General features: G+C 37.8%; 1 protein-coding gene across 1 annotated transcript; it reads left to right on the top strand.

Moving 5' to 3' along the window:
- Positions 1 to 266: 266 nt before the first annotated feature.
- On the top strand, positions 267 to 16,305 carry LOC127638847 (scavenger receptor cysteine-rich type 1 protein M130-like). Its single transcript, XM_052120586.1, has 24 exons — positions 267 to 324; positions 406 to 579; positions 798 to 920; positions 5,629 to 5,755; positions 6,000 to 6,280; positions 6,975 to 7,154; positions 7,910 to 8,212; positions 9,107 to 9,421; positions 9,707 to 9,898; positions 10,142 to 10,456; positions 10,586 to 10,909; positions 11,009 to 11,326; positions 11,487 to 11,789; positions 12,024 to 12,101; positions 12,308 to 12,499; positions 12,784 to 13,008; positions 13,193 to 13,288; positions 14,362 to 14,421; positions 14,607 to 14,663; positions 14,775 to 14,858; positions 14,936 to 14,998; positions 15,102 to 15,117; positions 15,279 to 15,334; positions 16,256 to 16,305. The coding sequence occupies exons 1-24, from the start codon at positions 267 to 269 to the stop codon at positions 16,303 to 16,305; spliced, it is 3,990 nt and encodes a 1,329-aa protein (XP_051976546.1).
- Positions 16,306 to 17,565: the final 1,260 nt, after the last annotated feature.

Consider the following 17,565-nt stretch of genomic DNA (forward strand, 5'->3'; position numbering starts at 1 on the left):
AACAGTAATTGTAAAACATTTTGGACTAACCTCTGTGCCTTGTGTAAATATAATATTTTCATTTAATCTTGCAATATTACACATTCGATAGAATGTTCTACTGATGCTTCTTATGCACATTGTCCAGACACTGGGAGTGTTCGGTTGGTGGATGGCAACAGTTCTTGTAGTGGAAGAGTGGAGGTTTTACATAATGGACAGTGGGGAACAGTGTGCAGTTATAACTGGGACACAACTGATGCTGCAGTGGTGTGTAAACAGCTGGAATGAGGCAAGCACCAAGAGACGCTACCTTTGGACCAGGATCAGGACCAATTTCCATGGGTAACGTGAGTTGTACTGTTGTAAATGTAATATTTATACTGTCTAGAGTTGCAGTCTGTTCCTTGCAATCTTTTCCTCCAGTTTCACAGACAGAAAGGAGACCAGCACAATCAACATCGATCACTCCTCCACAATCTCCTACAGCAGATATTCTCTCCATCCCTCCAGTGGTTGTGTTTGTTCTGATATCTGTACTCTTACTGCTCTTACTGCCCCTCATCATACTGATTCATCAGTACAAAGTGATGAGAAGAGGTACATGAGATACACAAATCACATACAAGTTCAGTTCTGACACAGTGCTTCAGCTTGTACTGAAGAATTAAATGTCACAGAAATATTCTACACCCTATTTGTTGGTGCAACAGTGATGCTTGTTTTAATGCCTCTGCATTGTAACTTAATGTTGTCTTATAATCTCTCATTTCTTTATCTGTTGTGAACTGACAGAAAGTTTTTTTGTCTACACTCAGCTGTGTCTAACATGAGACGCAGGACTCAGAATGAGGCAGAATACGAGAAGATTGATCACAGACGTAAAACCGAGGACCCTTATAAGGAGATTTATCACAGAGATGATCTCACATCTCAAAAGGGTGAGTCTTACTGAATCTAATTACATCAAAATGATGTGTGCAGAAATTCAAAAAACTTGAGAATGTGAGAAATGAAGAGAAATCCACAAGCAACACCTCTTGAAGATCTGAAGATCAATGGGTCACTTTTAAATTTAAATTATGGGGCACATCAGTGTTACAGTTCTGACCCACTACAGACTCCATTCACTGCTTCAGTAAATGAAATCCAATTCAGAAATATTAAAGTCAGTTTCCCTCATGTGATTTATTCTTTTGACATGTTTCATTTGTAGTTGACAGCTGATGTTCATCTATTATTAGTCTTTTTAAACCTCTCGCTTCAAACCAAAGAATGGCGTGCACCCGGTTATCATCTTGGGAATAATAAATATTGTTATTTTAGATTTTTTTTATTCAGTTTTATGTAAAATTGTTTATTAGCAATCCATTTAAAATAATGAGTCAAAAGGAAATGTTGAAAATAATTGAAGATGCTGTTTCAGGTTTATTTGTTAAACTGTCAATGGAAGGTCAAGCTGAGCACATTGCATTGTCTGAAACACTACATCATGTAGTGTACTCTTGCTGTAATACTGCACATTTTGGAAAAGGAAGTAGGTCATCTGAGTATTCCATGCATACAAAAAATAGTTTAACAGTTGGGTGTTAAAAATGTTATAAATTTTCTCCATAGGCATATATATATACATATACATACATTTAATTTCTTTTTAACTCTAAAGGTAAAGCTAGACAGACCTACCATGTACTCCAAGGCTGTGTTGTATGCATCTGTTGAAGTCATCAGTCTGTGTTATTTCAACTTCAACATTTAATAAAAATCCTGCAGTTATGTTAGTATGCAGTTAGTATGTAATGGGTTAGTCACACAGAATTGCATTGAATACTGCAATCAACTGCATTAGTTTTAATTTCTTGTTCCATGATTATTAAACATATACAATATTTATTCCATCAATTATCTCATGGATTCATGCGGTGTAATAATAATAATTATTTTTCTATGTATTTCACATGTGTATCGGGGGAGCTCAGGGTGACTTTTGAAAAACACATTAGGTATGAGAGACACGTTAGGTAGATTATCATAAACTTTTTTTACGGCATTAAATGGATGACGTAAAAAAAGATGTGCTCTGATATCTTTCATCTTGACATATGCATTTTAATTTACATTTATTTTTTATTTTATAAATGTTTTTGTCTTGTGTGTCAATTTAAAAAGTTACTCAGAGGTCCTTAAAGGCAAAAATATGTCTTCATCAAAAAACTGCCATAAGAATATTACACTCACCTAAAGGATTATTAGGAACACCTGTTCAATTTCTCATTAATGCAATTATGTAATCAACCAATCACATGGCAGTTGCTTCAATGCATTTAGGGGTGTGGTCCTGGTCAAGACAATCTCTTGAACTCCAAACTGAATGTCAGAATGGGAAAGAAAGGTGATTTAAGCAATTTTGAGTGTGGCATGGTTGTTGGTGCCAGACGGGCTAGTCTGAGTATTTCACAATCTGCTCAGTTACTGGGATTTTCACGCACAACCATTTCTAGGGTTTACAAAGAATGGTGTGAAAAGGGAAAAACATCCAGTATGCGGCATTCCTTTGGGCGAAAATGCCTTGTTGATGCTAGAGGTCAGAGGAGAATGGGCCGACTGATTCAAGCTGATAGAAGAGCAACTTTGCCTGAAATAACCACTCGTTACAACCGAGGAATGCAGCAAAACATTTGTGAAGCCACAACACGCACAACCTTGAGGCGGATGGGCTACTACAGCAGAAGACCCCACGGGTACCATTCATCTCCACTACAAACAGGAAAAAGAGGCTACAATTTGCAAGTGCTCACCAAAATTGGACAGTTGAAGACTGGAAAAATGTTGCCTGGTCTGATGAGTCTCGATTTCTGTTGAGACATTCAGATGGTAGAGTCAGAATTTGGCATAAACAGAATGAGAACATGGATCCATCATGCCTTGTTACCACTGTGCAGGCTGGTGGTGGTGGTGTAATGGTGTGGGGGATGTTTTCTTGGCACACTTTAGGCCCCTTAGTGCCAATTGGGCATCGTTTAAATGCCATGGCCTACCTGAGCATTGTTTCTGACCATGTCCATCCCTTTATGGCCACCATGTACCCATCCTCTGATGGCTACTTCCAGCAGGATAATGCACCATGTCACAAAGCTCGAATCATTTCAAATTGGTTTCTTGAACATGACAATGAGTTCACTGTACTAAAATGGCCCCCACAGTCACCAGATCTCAACACAATGGAGCATCTTGGATGTGCATCCCACAAATCTCCATCAACTGCAAGATGCTATCCTATCAATATGGGCCAACATTTCTAAAGAATGCTTTCAGCACCTTGTTGAATCAATGCCACATAGAATTAAGGCAGTTCTGAAGGCGAAAGGGGTCAAACACAGTATTAGTATGGTGTTCCTAATAATCCTTTAGGTGAGTGTATATTGAAATATATATTATATATATTATATATAATCAACATCAGTCCTGATCATAACTACCAAATACTCATTAATACACCAGCGGCTGTGTGCCCATTGCACACGCGCTCCAGCCCAGTTTGGAGGTGTTTGTGGTTAACACGATATTTCTGGACACTTGCTGTAAGGGAACACCTGCCCGTAGAAATGCAAGGTCTGTCCAAGTGCTGAATAAGTGGTGGCAAAGCGGCGTGATAGCTATGCAATGTGTGCCATGGTGCCATGCTCATCTCGGGACTCGAGTCTGAAGCCAGTGCTGAAGCGGTCTCATATCTATCATCCAGAGTGACTTGACTGCCGCTGAGGAAGCCATATGCCCTAGGCAGTTCAGCACCGACTGCGTGCGCTCATTGAGACCGAGTCTAACTCCATGCAGAGAAAAGAGATGCTCTGAACCGGGGTGAGCTTGCTCTTTTCCCAGTTGTCCCGAAGCCCTAGACAGCTGATATGACTGAGCACCAAATCCCTGTGCGTGCACAGCAACTCTCGAGTGTGTGCTAGAATCAGTCGAGATAGTTGAGTATGCAGATGTCCACTTCCCTTAATGAGGAAAGAGCTGCCTCTACAACCTTCGTGAAGACGAGAGAGGAGGCCAGCTCCATTTTTACCCGTATGTCCGAGGGAGTGGCATTCAAATTCCACTCACCAATTCTCATTGGCCTTCTCAAAGAATGGGAGGTGTGCGGGGCTTTCGAGAGAGACCCGTAGTATGACTACATCAACACGATGTCGAGTGAGTGACAGAAGGGGAACTAAGCAGAACATAAAATAGTACTTGTAACTATTTTGTGTACACTGTGTATTATAGATGTATTATAGGAACTGAGGTTGAAATCCCAAAATACAAACCTTTGGCTAAATTTATGCCATTGGCATTAACAGCCAAAATGATCGAAAAAACTAAAATGAAGAAGACAAAAATGTCCCCAAGGTCGCACAAGGGTTAAATGGAATTAGTTTTAAATATTGATACAATTACATCATTGAATAATATGAGTAAACAAAGAAAGAATTAAGTGTGATTCAAAGGTGTCAAAAATATAGCTACTGGTGCTCATCTGAATACGATGCACAACTCCTAGACAAAGGCACTCATATGGTGAAGATAAAAATGCCTTTATTCAACTATATGACTGTATTCAACATTATTCAATAATATGATGATGCTGATTATTATACTTTTTTATTTATTTATTTTTGCTTTTCAACAGACTGTGATGATGTTGAGAAAGCACAAACATATAGGGGAGACTGTTTGACTCAATAAAGACATCCTTTAGATTTCCATCCTTTCTATCCTTATACATATCCGGGTGCTATTTAAGCTTTCACCCACACAACAAGCTGGATTATAAGTAATAATGTTTCAGTAGCTGAAGGTTTCCTGGAATGTTCTTAAAACATTATTGACGAGTATCAGTATCGGTATTAGAATTGAGACTGCCATTTACTGCCATCTTCAGGTTGAAACTTGTATTGCTCTTGTAAATACATGCGCCTTATTTACTTTCCCAAGATTTCATATGTAACAAAGTTCGAATAATAATTTTCTTTATTCCTCTTTTTATTAAATCAAACAAACAAACAAAAAATAAAATCCTGTGATCTCATACTTGTGTAATCATGTTGTTTAGTCATGTACTCTTGGTAAGTGTATTCATGGATAAAGCAAGATTAAGTCAATTTTGTGATGTAGTCTATATATATATATATATATATATATATATATATATATATATATATATATATATATATATAATTTACTTTTATTTGCATTATTTTCTCTGTGATGTCATGAAATATCAGAAAATGTATTATGTTTGAAGTAAGCTGTTATCAGTGTCTTTATCTGAGCAGGTGTTCCAATGCTATTTATAGGCTGCAGTGTTTCCTCTCTCTGAAGTCTTTTAAGTCTCCCATAAGATATGAGACTTCAGCTTCCCTCTGGCATGCGTCGCCTTCAGTGAAGTGTCTCTGTAAGGTGGAGGAGGAGTCCTTTTCATCAGCGCTGGCGTTATTTTTATATATATGGTGAAATCAGAAATGCCTCTTCTGATTTGTCACTGAAGTTGTTTGGTGGTTTCCTCTGTTCTTTCTAATAAGGTAATATTGAGTGTGATTGGAAGGTTTGGGTTGCTTTCTGCTCTTTAGGGGACTGACAGGAGCCACTTTCTTCAGTGTCTTTCTTCAGGGCGAGCAGAGGAGAAACTTGTGCTGAGTTCTGAGCTGATCATCACACAGTGTTTGTTTCGAGCAGATGAAGATGTGGAGCTCTCTGATGCTTATGTTTCTGTTCTTTTTGGCAAAACTCACATCTGGTAGGTACAAATGTAGGGTCAAGGAAGAAAATAAAAAATCTCAATGTAAATTTTTTTTTTTTTATAATGCTACTGTTCATATGCCACACATTCATTTTTGTGTACTTAAGAGGTTTATGCTGTTTTGTGGATTTATTTTGACATCTGTTCTCCTGCTTTTTCTCCTGTCTTTCTTACCCTCTCTCTGCCTTTTGTCTGTTTTAAAAGAAGATATTGTGAATGTGAGGTTGGTCGATGGTGACAGTACCTGCAGTGGTAGAGTGGAGGTTCTTCATAGAGGACAGTGGGGAACAGTGAGTGATGGTTTCTGGGATATGATTGATGCAGCAGTGGTTTGCAGAGAGCTGGACTGTGGTGAGCCTGTAGATGTACTGCGTAATGCTCATTTTGGACAAGGATCAGGACCAGTCTGGATGAATAATGCAATGTGTACTGGATCAGAGTCCACACTGAAGAACTGTGGATCATCAGGATGGGGTAGCACTGACTCTTTTCATGGAAAAGATGCCGGAGTCATCTGCTCAGGTGAGCTGCTCCAAACTTATTACATCCTTGTAAATTTCACCAAGACCTCTCACCTAAAAAGATTGAGTTGATTTTCCCATCACTATCCGAACAGCTGAGACCATTTATTCCTTCAGGAAACATCTAAAAATGTATCTTTATTCAAAACTGTTAAATAACTCTTAAAATTAAAAATAAAACTTTCAAGTATTCTTTCACTGTCGTCTCAATTTCAGGTCAGTTTTATTCTGTAATTTTCTGAACAATTGTATGTTTTCAAGTGTTTGCAAAATGAATACATTTACATGCATAATATGTTCCTCTGTAAACATAATTGCTTCTTATTCTGCAATTATCAACTATATTTCTCAACTTAACTGTTTTCTTATTGTTTCTTTGTATATTAAGATACAAATAGAAATATATATTTAATGTTTTTATGCCTAAATGTTGGATTCCGTTTGACATTACTGAGCCATGAATAATAAAAAGACACAAAAAGTTAAATGATATCAACTCCTGTGGATATATGATGGCATTCCTGTTAATATTGGTAAATTGTTGACCTACCTGTTAATATTAGCTAAAAATGTAGTTTCAAAGGTTCCAAATGTGATACAATATAAATCAAGAATTTAAGGATCTCTTTCTATACATCAAGTGTTTTTATTTCTGTTAACCATATACTGTAAATTATCTGTGTCCTCTTGAACAGAAGTGAGGTTGGTTGGAGGTTCTCGCTGCTCTGGGAGATTAGAGATATTTCATGAGAACAGGTGGGCTTCAGTGTGTGATTCTGCCTTTGACCAGCAGGATGCAGAGGTTGTGTGTAGAGAGCTGGACTGTGGGGCTCCTGTTCAGGTTCTGGGAGCAGCTGCTTTTGGCAAAGGAGAGGGTCAGATGTGGACAGAAGAGATTCAGTGTAGAGGCAACGAATCTCTGATTCATCTCTGTCCAACATCATCATCACATGCAAACAACTGTTCTCATGACAACAGTGTTGGACTGATGTGTGAAGGTTTGAAGTAATTTTCTTTCAAGATTCAGATCTCTATTCCCAGATTAAAATTAATATATTACTTTTTTGTTTTGTTTCTTATAGTGTAAATCTTTATTTCCCTTATATTTTTCTTTCTTTCCGTCAATGTGTATTCATTCCTCATCCATTTTACTCAATATATAGACAGTAATAGGGTGAGGTTGGTTGGTGGTAACACTCCCTGTGCTGGAAGAGTGGAGGTTCTTCATAGAGGACAGTGGGGAACAGTGTGTGATATGTACTGGGATTTGGCTGATGCTGCAGTAGTGTGTAGAGAACTGGACTGTGGGGAACCAGTAGATGCTCTGAGTGGAGCTCATTTTGGACCAGGATCAGGACCAGTCTGGATGAATGGTGTGTCCTGCAGGGGGTCAGAATCTACATTGAAGGACTGTGGTTCAACTGAATCCCTGATCATTGTTATAATCATAATAATAAAGCTGGGGTCATCTGCTCAGGTGAGCTGTTCCAAACTTTTTACAGCACAGATGATCCACCTGATTTTATAATATTTGAAATATATATTCTAAAGTTAAATCAATTATTATAATTTCCAGCTCTAAGATAAATATCATGCATTTTTTTATGTATTTAATCTCTTGCTTCTTCAGGGGTCAGGCTTGTTGGAGACACTCGCTGCTCTGGGAGATTAGAGATATTTCATGAGAGCACGTGGGTTTCAGTGTGTGATGCTGCCTTTGACCAGCAGGATGCAGAGGTTGTGTGTAGAGAGCTGGGCTGTTTGGCTCCTGTACAGGTGCTGGGAGCAGCTGCTTTTGGCAAAGGAGAGGGTCAGATGTGGACAGAAGAGATTCAGTGTAGAGGCAACGAATCTCAGATTCACCTCTGTCCAACATCGTCTCCACATAAACACACCTGCTCCCATGAAAATGATGAGGGTCTGCTGTGTGCTAGTGAGTGTAAAATGAATATGAGAATGGGATGTTCTTTATTATTCTTAAAGGGTTATTTCGCTCAAAACTTAAAATCCTTTCATGATTTACATACCTTTCAGCCATCCCAGATGTTTTATAGCAGATTTCAGCTCAGTTTGGGCATACAATGGAAGAAAATGGGTGCCATCAGGCAGCTGGCTGTTTGATGGTTCAAAAGGGATATTAAGGCAGCATAAAAGTAATCCACATGACTTCAGTCGATCAATGAATGTCTTCTGAAGCCAATCAATAGGTTTGTGTAAAATAAATAGATAATTAAAACTTTACTTAAAGCTTCCTTCAAGCAGTCACATCAGTGATGTAAGCACAATGACGTTCTGTGAGAATTTGGAAGTGTGCACTTTGTATACAACAGAGTAATGAACATGCAAAAGTAAGTTAATTTCAAACAGAAATACAGCTGAGTGGAAGCAACAATTTAAAGTTAAAACATTTTAATTATCGATTTGTTTCTTACACCAACCTATCAGTCTGCTTCAGAAGACAATTGATTGACTGAAGTTGTGTGGATTACTTTTATGCTGCTTAAATATGCTTTTTAGAGTGTCAAGCAGCTAGCAGCCTGATGGCACCCATTTACATGCATTGTATGCTCAAACTGAGCTGAAAAGTGTTTGTAAAAAATCTTCACTTCAGTTCTGTTGAAGAAGAAAAGTCATACACATCTGGGATGGATTAAAGGTTAGTAAATCATGAGAGCATTTTATTTTCTTTGGGTGAACTAACCCTTTACATTTGATCATAATCTCACCAACACAACAGCAAAGTGGGCTATCACATTTTTAAAATATGTCCGTATATGTCTCTTTCATTACTTGTAATTCTCTCTCACACTCTCTATATTTTTCTTAGACATACAGAATGTGAGACTGGTAAATGGTAACAGTCGCTGTGCTGGAAGAGTGGAGGTTCTTCATAGAGATCAGTGGGGAACAGTATGTGGTGAAGACTGGGATATGGCTGATGCTGCAGTAGTGTGTAGAGAGCTGGACTGCGGGGAACCTGTAGATGCTCTTGGTAATGCTTATTTTGGACCTGGATCAGGACAGGTCTGGATGAGTGTTGTATTATGTACTGGATCTGAGTCTTCACTGAAAAATTGCGGATCAGTAGTGTTTGGTAAACCCTTCTGTGGACACAATGATGATGCTGGAGTCATCTGCTCAGGTAAAAGAGATTGATGTCTTAACTGCTCATTTAAAGGAAATTCCTTTCTAACTGTTTGGTCATCGATCCATTGTCAAACAAATTTGTTCTGTGTGAACAACTGCATGTCTTATTGAAAATATCCAGTTGTCACATAGCAGAGGGCAAATCTAATTTGGCAAATGTGATTTTTATCTATTTACATCAAATTAAAAATTATGCCATTTGTATTGTATTAAATTATGCTTTGAAACTTGCCACTCTGAATAAATTTGATTTATCTGTTTTGTTTTATGAAATACACAGAGCACAAAGAGTCCAGACTTGTTGATGGACCTCATCTGTGTTCTGGGAGATTAGAGATACTTGATGGAAACACGTGGGTTTCAGTGTGTGATGCTGCCTTTGACCAGCAGGATGCAGAGATTGTGTGTAGAGAGCTGGGCTGTGGGGCTCCTGTACAGGTGCTGGGAGCAGCTGCTTTTGGCAAAGGAGAGGGTCAGATGTGGACAAAAGAAATTCAGTGTAGAGGCAACGAGTCCCAAATATTCTTCTGTCCACAGCAATCTTCAAGCAATAACGGCTGTTCCCATGACAATGATGTTGGGATTAAATGTTCTGGTTAAGTATAAGAATTTGTCATCTCTTTGGATATACTGTATACATCCAGAACATACATGTTCATTTAAGTGAGTTTTATTGCTCTGTTCTGTTAAAATAATCTCTGAGTTTTACATCCAGGTTACACAGCACTAAGACTGGTGAATGGCTCAGAATCTTGTTCGGGTCGAGTGGAGCTTCAGTATCTCAGCAAATGGGGCACAGTGTGTGATACATGCTGGGATATGAGAGATTCAAGTGTCCTCTGTAGACAGCTGAATTGTGGGATTGCTGTGTCTGTTGTGGGATCAGACTGGTTTGGAGAGGGAAGTGGTGAAATCTTGGCTGATGTGTTTGATTGTCAGGGGAATGAAACACATTTCTCACAATGTCCCATCTCTTCATGGAGTCGAGCTGAACGTTCTCATAGTAAAGATGTTGGAGTCATTTGCTCTAGTAAGAACACTTCGCACTGCTGTTTATGTTATTATTAGACATGCTATTCTTAGAAGATTCATAACACTTTAAAAAAAAATTATGATAGTATAATATTATCCTCACTGAAATTTCAAATGTTCTCTTCAGATTCCTCTCTGGCTCTTCATGATGGGCGAGTGCGGTTGTCTGGAGAGAGAGAGTGTGAGGGGGAAGTGGAAGTTTACATCAATCAGGTCTGGAGGAGAGTTCTGCTGGATTCCTGGAGTCTCACTGAATCCTCTGTGGTCTGCAGACAGCTGGGCTGTGGCTCTGTGCTGAACTTCTACAGCTCCTCTTCATCCAGTCCTGAACACAGTCATGAGTGTGTGATGGGCTTCCAGTGTTCTGGGAGTGAAGCTCATCTGGGGAACTGTAGCTCTCCACAAACTCTCAACTGCAGCTCCACACAACAGATGTCAATCACCTGCCATGGTCAAAACAACAATATCTGGGCTAATTGTATCATTCACTGACTAATGAATTAATTTGTAATTAACATGCATTTCTTTCTATCTGTATATCTGGTCTCAGGTCATGGGTCCATCAGGCTGGTGGGTTCTGGAGGAGATTGTGCAGGGAGGCTTGAGGTTTTTCACAATGGCTCATGGGGGACAGTGTGTGATGACTCCTGGGATATTAAAGATGCCCATGTGGTGTGCAGACAGCTGCAGTGTGGAGTGGCCCTCAGTAACCAGCAGGTACCAGCCTGGTTTGGTCCTGGTTCTGGACCCATATGGCTGGATGAGGTGAACTGTGAGGGGAATGAGTCATCCCTTTGGAACTGTTCCTCTCAGGTCTGGGGAAAACATGACTGTCAACACAAGGAGGATGTAGGAGTCATGTGTTCAGGTTAACATTTAAACAGTCAATTGAACAATAACTGAAATTATTTTGAACATTTCAATGCTGGTGATGTTTGTGTCTGATGGTTCGCAACATCCAGTGTGCTTGCATTGTACATTAACAGAGTGTGAGATTGGAGGTTGATTCAAATGCTTTTCTAATCTAGAGTTTAGAGAGATCAGATTAACTGAGGGCTGTGAAGGGAATGTGGAGGTTTTCTACAATGGATCGTGGGGTAATGTATGCTGGAACCAGATGGACAGAGACACAGCGAGTCTGATCTGTCAAGAGCTGAACTGTGGAAGATCTGGTGTTGAGTCTGATTCATCATCAAGAATAAAATCAGCTCATAACTGGCTAGATAAATTGAAATGTCGACCACATGACACAAATCTGTGGCAGTGTCCATCATCACCCTGGGGACAGAATGACTGTGATGAAGATGAAGTGGCCCAAATCACCTGCTCAGGTAAGATGATATTTAAATATTTTAAGATGGTTTCAGTTGTCATGTTTCTTCAATCATAAGTTTTTATGTCCAGTGTATTAATTAAACAATAATAAACTAAGTAAACAATGACACGTTAAGTAAAGGTTTGGTAACATTTTTAAGATAAATTAAATAAAGCACTGAGAGATTTGATGAATGTAATATCCTAATGTTCTGTTCAGTTCTGTTAATTTTATCATGTTATAATCTCAGAGAAGGAGAGTTTGGAGTCTCCTCGCAGTCATCTTCCATGTTCCACCTCACGATCGTCTCTTCAGAGACAGTGTTCAAGTACATTTATTTATTTATTTTTTGACAACAAACAGTTTTAAATTATTATTTCTGTAAGTCTGTATTTTTTCTATATAAATATCTCTTTGTCTTTCAATATGCATAAAAAATTATATACATTTTTAAAGACTTCTAGATTCAGTTTCATTTAGCCGATAATGTTGTTAATTTCTGATGTGTTTCCTCATCTGTGATGTGTGATTCAGAGCATGTTCCTCTGAGACTGAGTGGAGGGAAGGGCCGGTGCTCTGGGAGGCTGGAGGTGTATCATAACGCTGTGTGGGGTTCAGTTTGTGATGATCAGTGGGATATCAGGGATGCTCAGGTGGTCTGCAGGCAGCTGGGTTGTGGAGCAGCACTGAGTGCTGATGGGAATGCAGCCTTTGGTGCTGGTGAAGGTGTTGTGTGGCTAAACAGAGTCGAGTGCAGAGGGAATGAGATTCACCTGTGGGACTGTCCTCTCTCCTAAATAACCACACTGACTGCTCACACAAAGAAGACGCTGGACTCACCTGTGCAGGTGAGATTATTATGCTGTGTTGAAACCAGAGCTGCATTCATCTGAAATACTTAACACAAGTAACACTGTTAGAAACTTTTAGAGCTAATTACATTTGTTGAAGTAATATATTCAAGATGGCAATGATTTCAAACAATAATGTGTTTGTTTTTACATTGACAGATTTGTCTGTGTCCACGACTCCTGCCACAGCAACATCAGCTTTTCCTCCAGTTTCACAGACAGAAAGGGGACCAGTGCGATCAACATCAATCCCTCCTCCACAAACTCCTCCATCAGATCCTCTCTCCATCCCTCCAGTGGTTGTGTTTGTTCTGGTATCTGTGCTCTTACTGATCTTACTGCCACTCATTATACTGATTCAGCAGAACAGAGTGATGAGGAGAGGTACGACAGATACAAACATAACATACAAGTTCAATTCTGACACCAACAACTAAAACAACAACTGCATGTTTTATTATTTTTTTATTATTATTTTGTAATATTGTAACTTCAGTGTTGTCTTATTCAGTGTGTCATCAGTCATGTTTTGTGAAATGACCGCAGGTTTGTCTGTCTTCTCTCACAGCTCTCTCTAAGAGGAGACTCAGGACTCTGTCTGAAACAGTTTATGAGGAGATCGATCACAGGCACACAAACAGACACAGTCACTTCACTCAGAGGGGTGAGTTAAGTAATCTGAGAAATATTATTTAAACCTCCAAGTTTGATCATTTACATGTGTGAAAAGTTTCTCTTTATTAACACTTTATTGTCTTTATTCAGTTGGCCTAAAACCATGTGACTGTAATGGTTAGATAAATGTGTGTGTGTGTGTGTGTGTGTGTGTGTGTGTGTGTGTGTATGTGTGAGCGTGTATTTATCACTTTGTGGGGACCAAATGTCCCCATAAGGATAGTAAAACCCGAAATTTTTGACCTTGTGGGGACATTTTGTCGGTCCCCATGAGGAAAACAGCTTATAAATCATACTAAATGATGTTTTTTGAAAATGTAAAAATGCAGAAAGTTTTCTGTGAGGGTTAGGTTTAGGGGTAGGGTTAGGTTTAGGGGATAGAATATAAAGTTTGTACAGTATAAAAACCATTATGTCTATGGAAAGTCCCCATAAAACATGGAAACACAACATGTGTGTGTGTGTGTGTGTGTGTGTGTGTGTGTGTGTGTGTGTGTGTGTGTGTGTGTGTGTGTGTGTGTGTGTGTGTGTGTGTGTATGTATCACTTTGTGGGGACCAAATGTCCCCATAAGGATAGTAAAACCCAAAATGTTTGACCTGGGTTTCTACATTTTATCGGTCCCCATGAGGAAACAGCTCGTAAATCACACTAAATTATGTTTTTTTAAAATGTAAAAATGCAGAAAGTTTTCTGAGAGGGTTAGGTTTAGGGTTAGGGGATAGAATATATTTTGTACAGTATAAAAACATTATGTCTATGGAAAGTCACCATAAAACATTGAAACACAATGTGTGTGTGTGTGTGTGTGTGTAGGTGTGTTTTGAAACCTGGCATGTGTCTTTAGTTTATTGTTTTGGAAGATAACAATATTGGAGTATATATATATATATATATATATATAACATTGTGTGTATTTGTCTGTAGTGTGTGTGTGTGTGTGTGTTTGTATGCATGTTCTTCTGTTCATTAAGCAGTTCTCAGTGGCATATGATTTGCACTGTCCAAGGAATTTGAACCTCAGTTGGAATCATGAACATGTTTCTATTTATTCTGCTCACAGGAAGTTTCCTCTCTGAAGAACATCATTCAGGGTATGAAGATGCCGATGAGTTCCTCTCAGGTTAGAGGGTCGTTTAATTGATATTTACTGTTTCTCTAAGAAACTAATACAAATTAGGCATATTCTCAGAGCAAAGATATGTGTGAAGTGTAATTCAAAAATTCCTTGCATATATATTTTTCTTTTTTTCCTTTTGGCACAAACACAATCTTCTCTAATAATTAATTTAACGTTATCATCTTCAGCACAATCTGCCAGTATGGACAAGTATGATGATGTCAAGCCCACAAATGGGCTGACAGGTCAGTGTCTTTCTGATCACATAATTACACTGACAGTTGATTTAGCAACTTATAGTGCCCATGACCATTTAGTGATTTCTGAAAATATTCACTTTGCTTAAACAATTCTAGAAGAGATCAAGATTGTGAAGAAGAACACAGCAGATAACTATGATGATGTCATCACTGCTGGACTGAGACCAGATTATGAAAAAGGTGTTCTTCTCTCATATCATTATTATCATCTGTTCTAGAAGTTTGTTTTGACTTTATGTCAATGTTTGTACATGTAGATCACACACTTGATAGCTGTGATGATGTCATCCCCATAGAACAGAATGCTGATACTAAAGCAGGTATGTTTATTAATACAGTATATCACCCTTCTAAACTGGAACCCATTGCAGATATGAAGCTTTATTATTTATTTATTTATTAAAATATGTTTTATTTTTGCAGATGACATCCATGAGAGGTATGATGATGTCATCACCACAGGACAGAATACTTATCCTAACATGTGTGTACATTTTATTGTTCTTCTACAATAATGGGTGCAGCCTGTTAGTTATTATGTTAGTTTTGAAGTTTTTATTATATCACTTAACATAATGTATTTGTGTCTGTTTTGGGCAGTAAGCCGAATTATGATGATGTCATCACAAGTGGACAGAGCTTTAGAAACCTGATGGGTGAGTCCTATAAAAAGTTGTTTTATTTAAGGCAGATGCTATTTGCTCCCTGGTGAAAATAATAGTGTATGCTATTTACACCCCAGTGCAAATAGTGGCAGATATTATTTGCACCCATATTTAAATTCTATCATTCAGTCTGTTTATTGTGTTTATTTAGAGTCCCACATGCACACTACATTAACCTCTAACCCTTAACCTAAACTTAACCTTACCTTAGAAAAAAAAACCCTTGGTTTTATTACAGTAACCATGGTTTCATGTGGGAATGAGTGTGATCGATAGACCCCGCCTCCTGATCAAACCCCTCTCTGCACTCTCCGACATTCACTGTGACAAAATCACTGCGATGAAATCAGCATTTATATTTATTTGTATGTATTAATTTAAGTCGTATTAAAGAAAATATTAAGAGTGGAAACAGGAAATCGGATGGGAAAAAGAGTGGGACAAAAGGCAGGTTCGAACCGTGGTTGCTAGGACAACAGTACTTATTCACACGATCTTTACACCTCACTTCACTGCAGCAACGTCTATTGTTTAGTTTGTCATATATTTCTGTTGTTCCACCAGACTATTGGGGTTCAAATAGCTGCACTGTGTGTCAGATGCTGTTTACATCGGGGTGCAAATAGACACTTTATTTTAAATACTTTATTTGACAAATTTCTAGTCTGATGAAATAGTCCTGATACTACCTTGCCACAATAGAAATAAACCATGTGAAAAAGGTTTTTCTCTCTTGGTAATGGAGAACAGAATTGATTGTCGCAAATGAACATTCTTTTATTTTAGTTTTGATTAGAATGCATCTGCTAAAATGAAACAGTTTATTTTAAGCAACTGCTGCTGTTTTAATCTGATTAACAAAAGTGATGTAATCATAACTCATAACAAGATGATCTTGTTCTTTAATAACAGACTATGATGATGTGGAGGTGAAGCCAATCAAACTAGGAGGAACTGAGTGACCAAGAGACCCCATCAACTTTTCATAATTTTTTGGCATTTTATATTCTAAGTTTTTTCCTTTATTTTTTTATCCTATTTACATAAGTCAGTTTGCATCACCTTTGACATTTCATTGAAATTTACTAATTACAAACAAACTTTAGAAATGTCAGATTGAACACTCAGCTTGAAAATCCTGTTTTTCTTAGTCTGTTCCTTTCACCCAGTGGAAGAAATTAGATTTGCACACATCTGTGTTGGAAACATAATAGGCAATCCCAGATTATTTGGAATAAATACATAATTTTATGATCATATTAATATATGATATATATTTTTGTACATTGGCACCAAACTGGTCAGAAGGTGAAGAACACATTTATCTTCACTTGAGAATGATGGTCTTTCTACCCCATCTTCTGGAATAAACCAGTTTTGCAGAGTTAAATGTATACTTGGCATAGTATAATCACAGAAATGAGTTTGCAATATAGAGAAAAAGTTTCAAAAAGTAATTATTCTCTATATTGTATTTAGTCTATTTTTCCTCTTACTTGTTTAATCAAGTTTAGATTAAATACGATTGCTCTTGGTAAGCATCTATTTACTGATATAGTTGAGTTTAATTTGTGTTTATAACATTTATTTATTTAAAAAGAACATTTATTTATGTGGTAATCAATATTATGCCACAGATGCTGTCAACAAGCTTAACTTGTGTTTAACCTGGAATATTCCTTTAAGACATCCTTTCTAAATATATGCATATAGTGTGGTGTTCTTATAACTCTTTGATAATTATTTAATAAAATTGTTAATGAAAAGAATGAAATTATCTATAGTTAACTTTTATTTGGTAGAGATTATCTTTTCTGAATAGTTGATATGTTTCTTCCTACTGCCAAAACTAAAATCTATGGGCATTGGTGGAAGAATACATAACTTGATAATGGATAAGTTTGAGCAAATAGTTATGATAGGATAGTATTCAAATATATACATTTATATAGAGATAATGATACTCCCCAAATTACCAAGAATAATTGATGCCAGTTTAAAATGATGATAAATTGTCACACTACCATACCAGACATGCAGACAACAGTAGATGAAGAAGAGATATGGGCTAATAGTGGAGTTCTCACTTATCAGTTTTACAAAAAGAAGTATATTCCCAAAAGTAAATATGAAACTGTACGACCAGTATTGGAACAGCCTCTGGTAATGAGGCACCTGGAGTGTATAGATGAACTCTTACTTTTTGGACGCATGTTCAGGAT

This window comes from Xyrauchen texanus, chromosome 47 (genome assembly GCF_025860055.1).
Source record: "Xyrauchen texanus isolate HMW12.3.18 chromosome 47, RBS_HiC_50CHRs, whole genome shotgun sequence".
NCBI lineage: Eukaryota > Metazoa > Chordata > Actinopteri > Cypriniformes > Catostomidae > Xyrauchen > Xyrauchen texanus.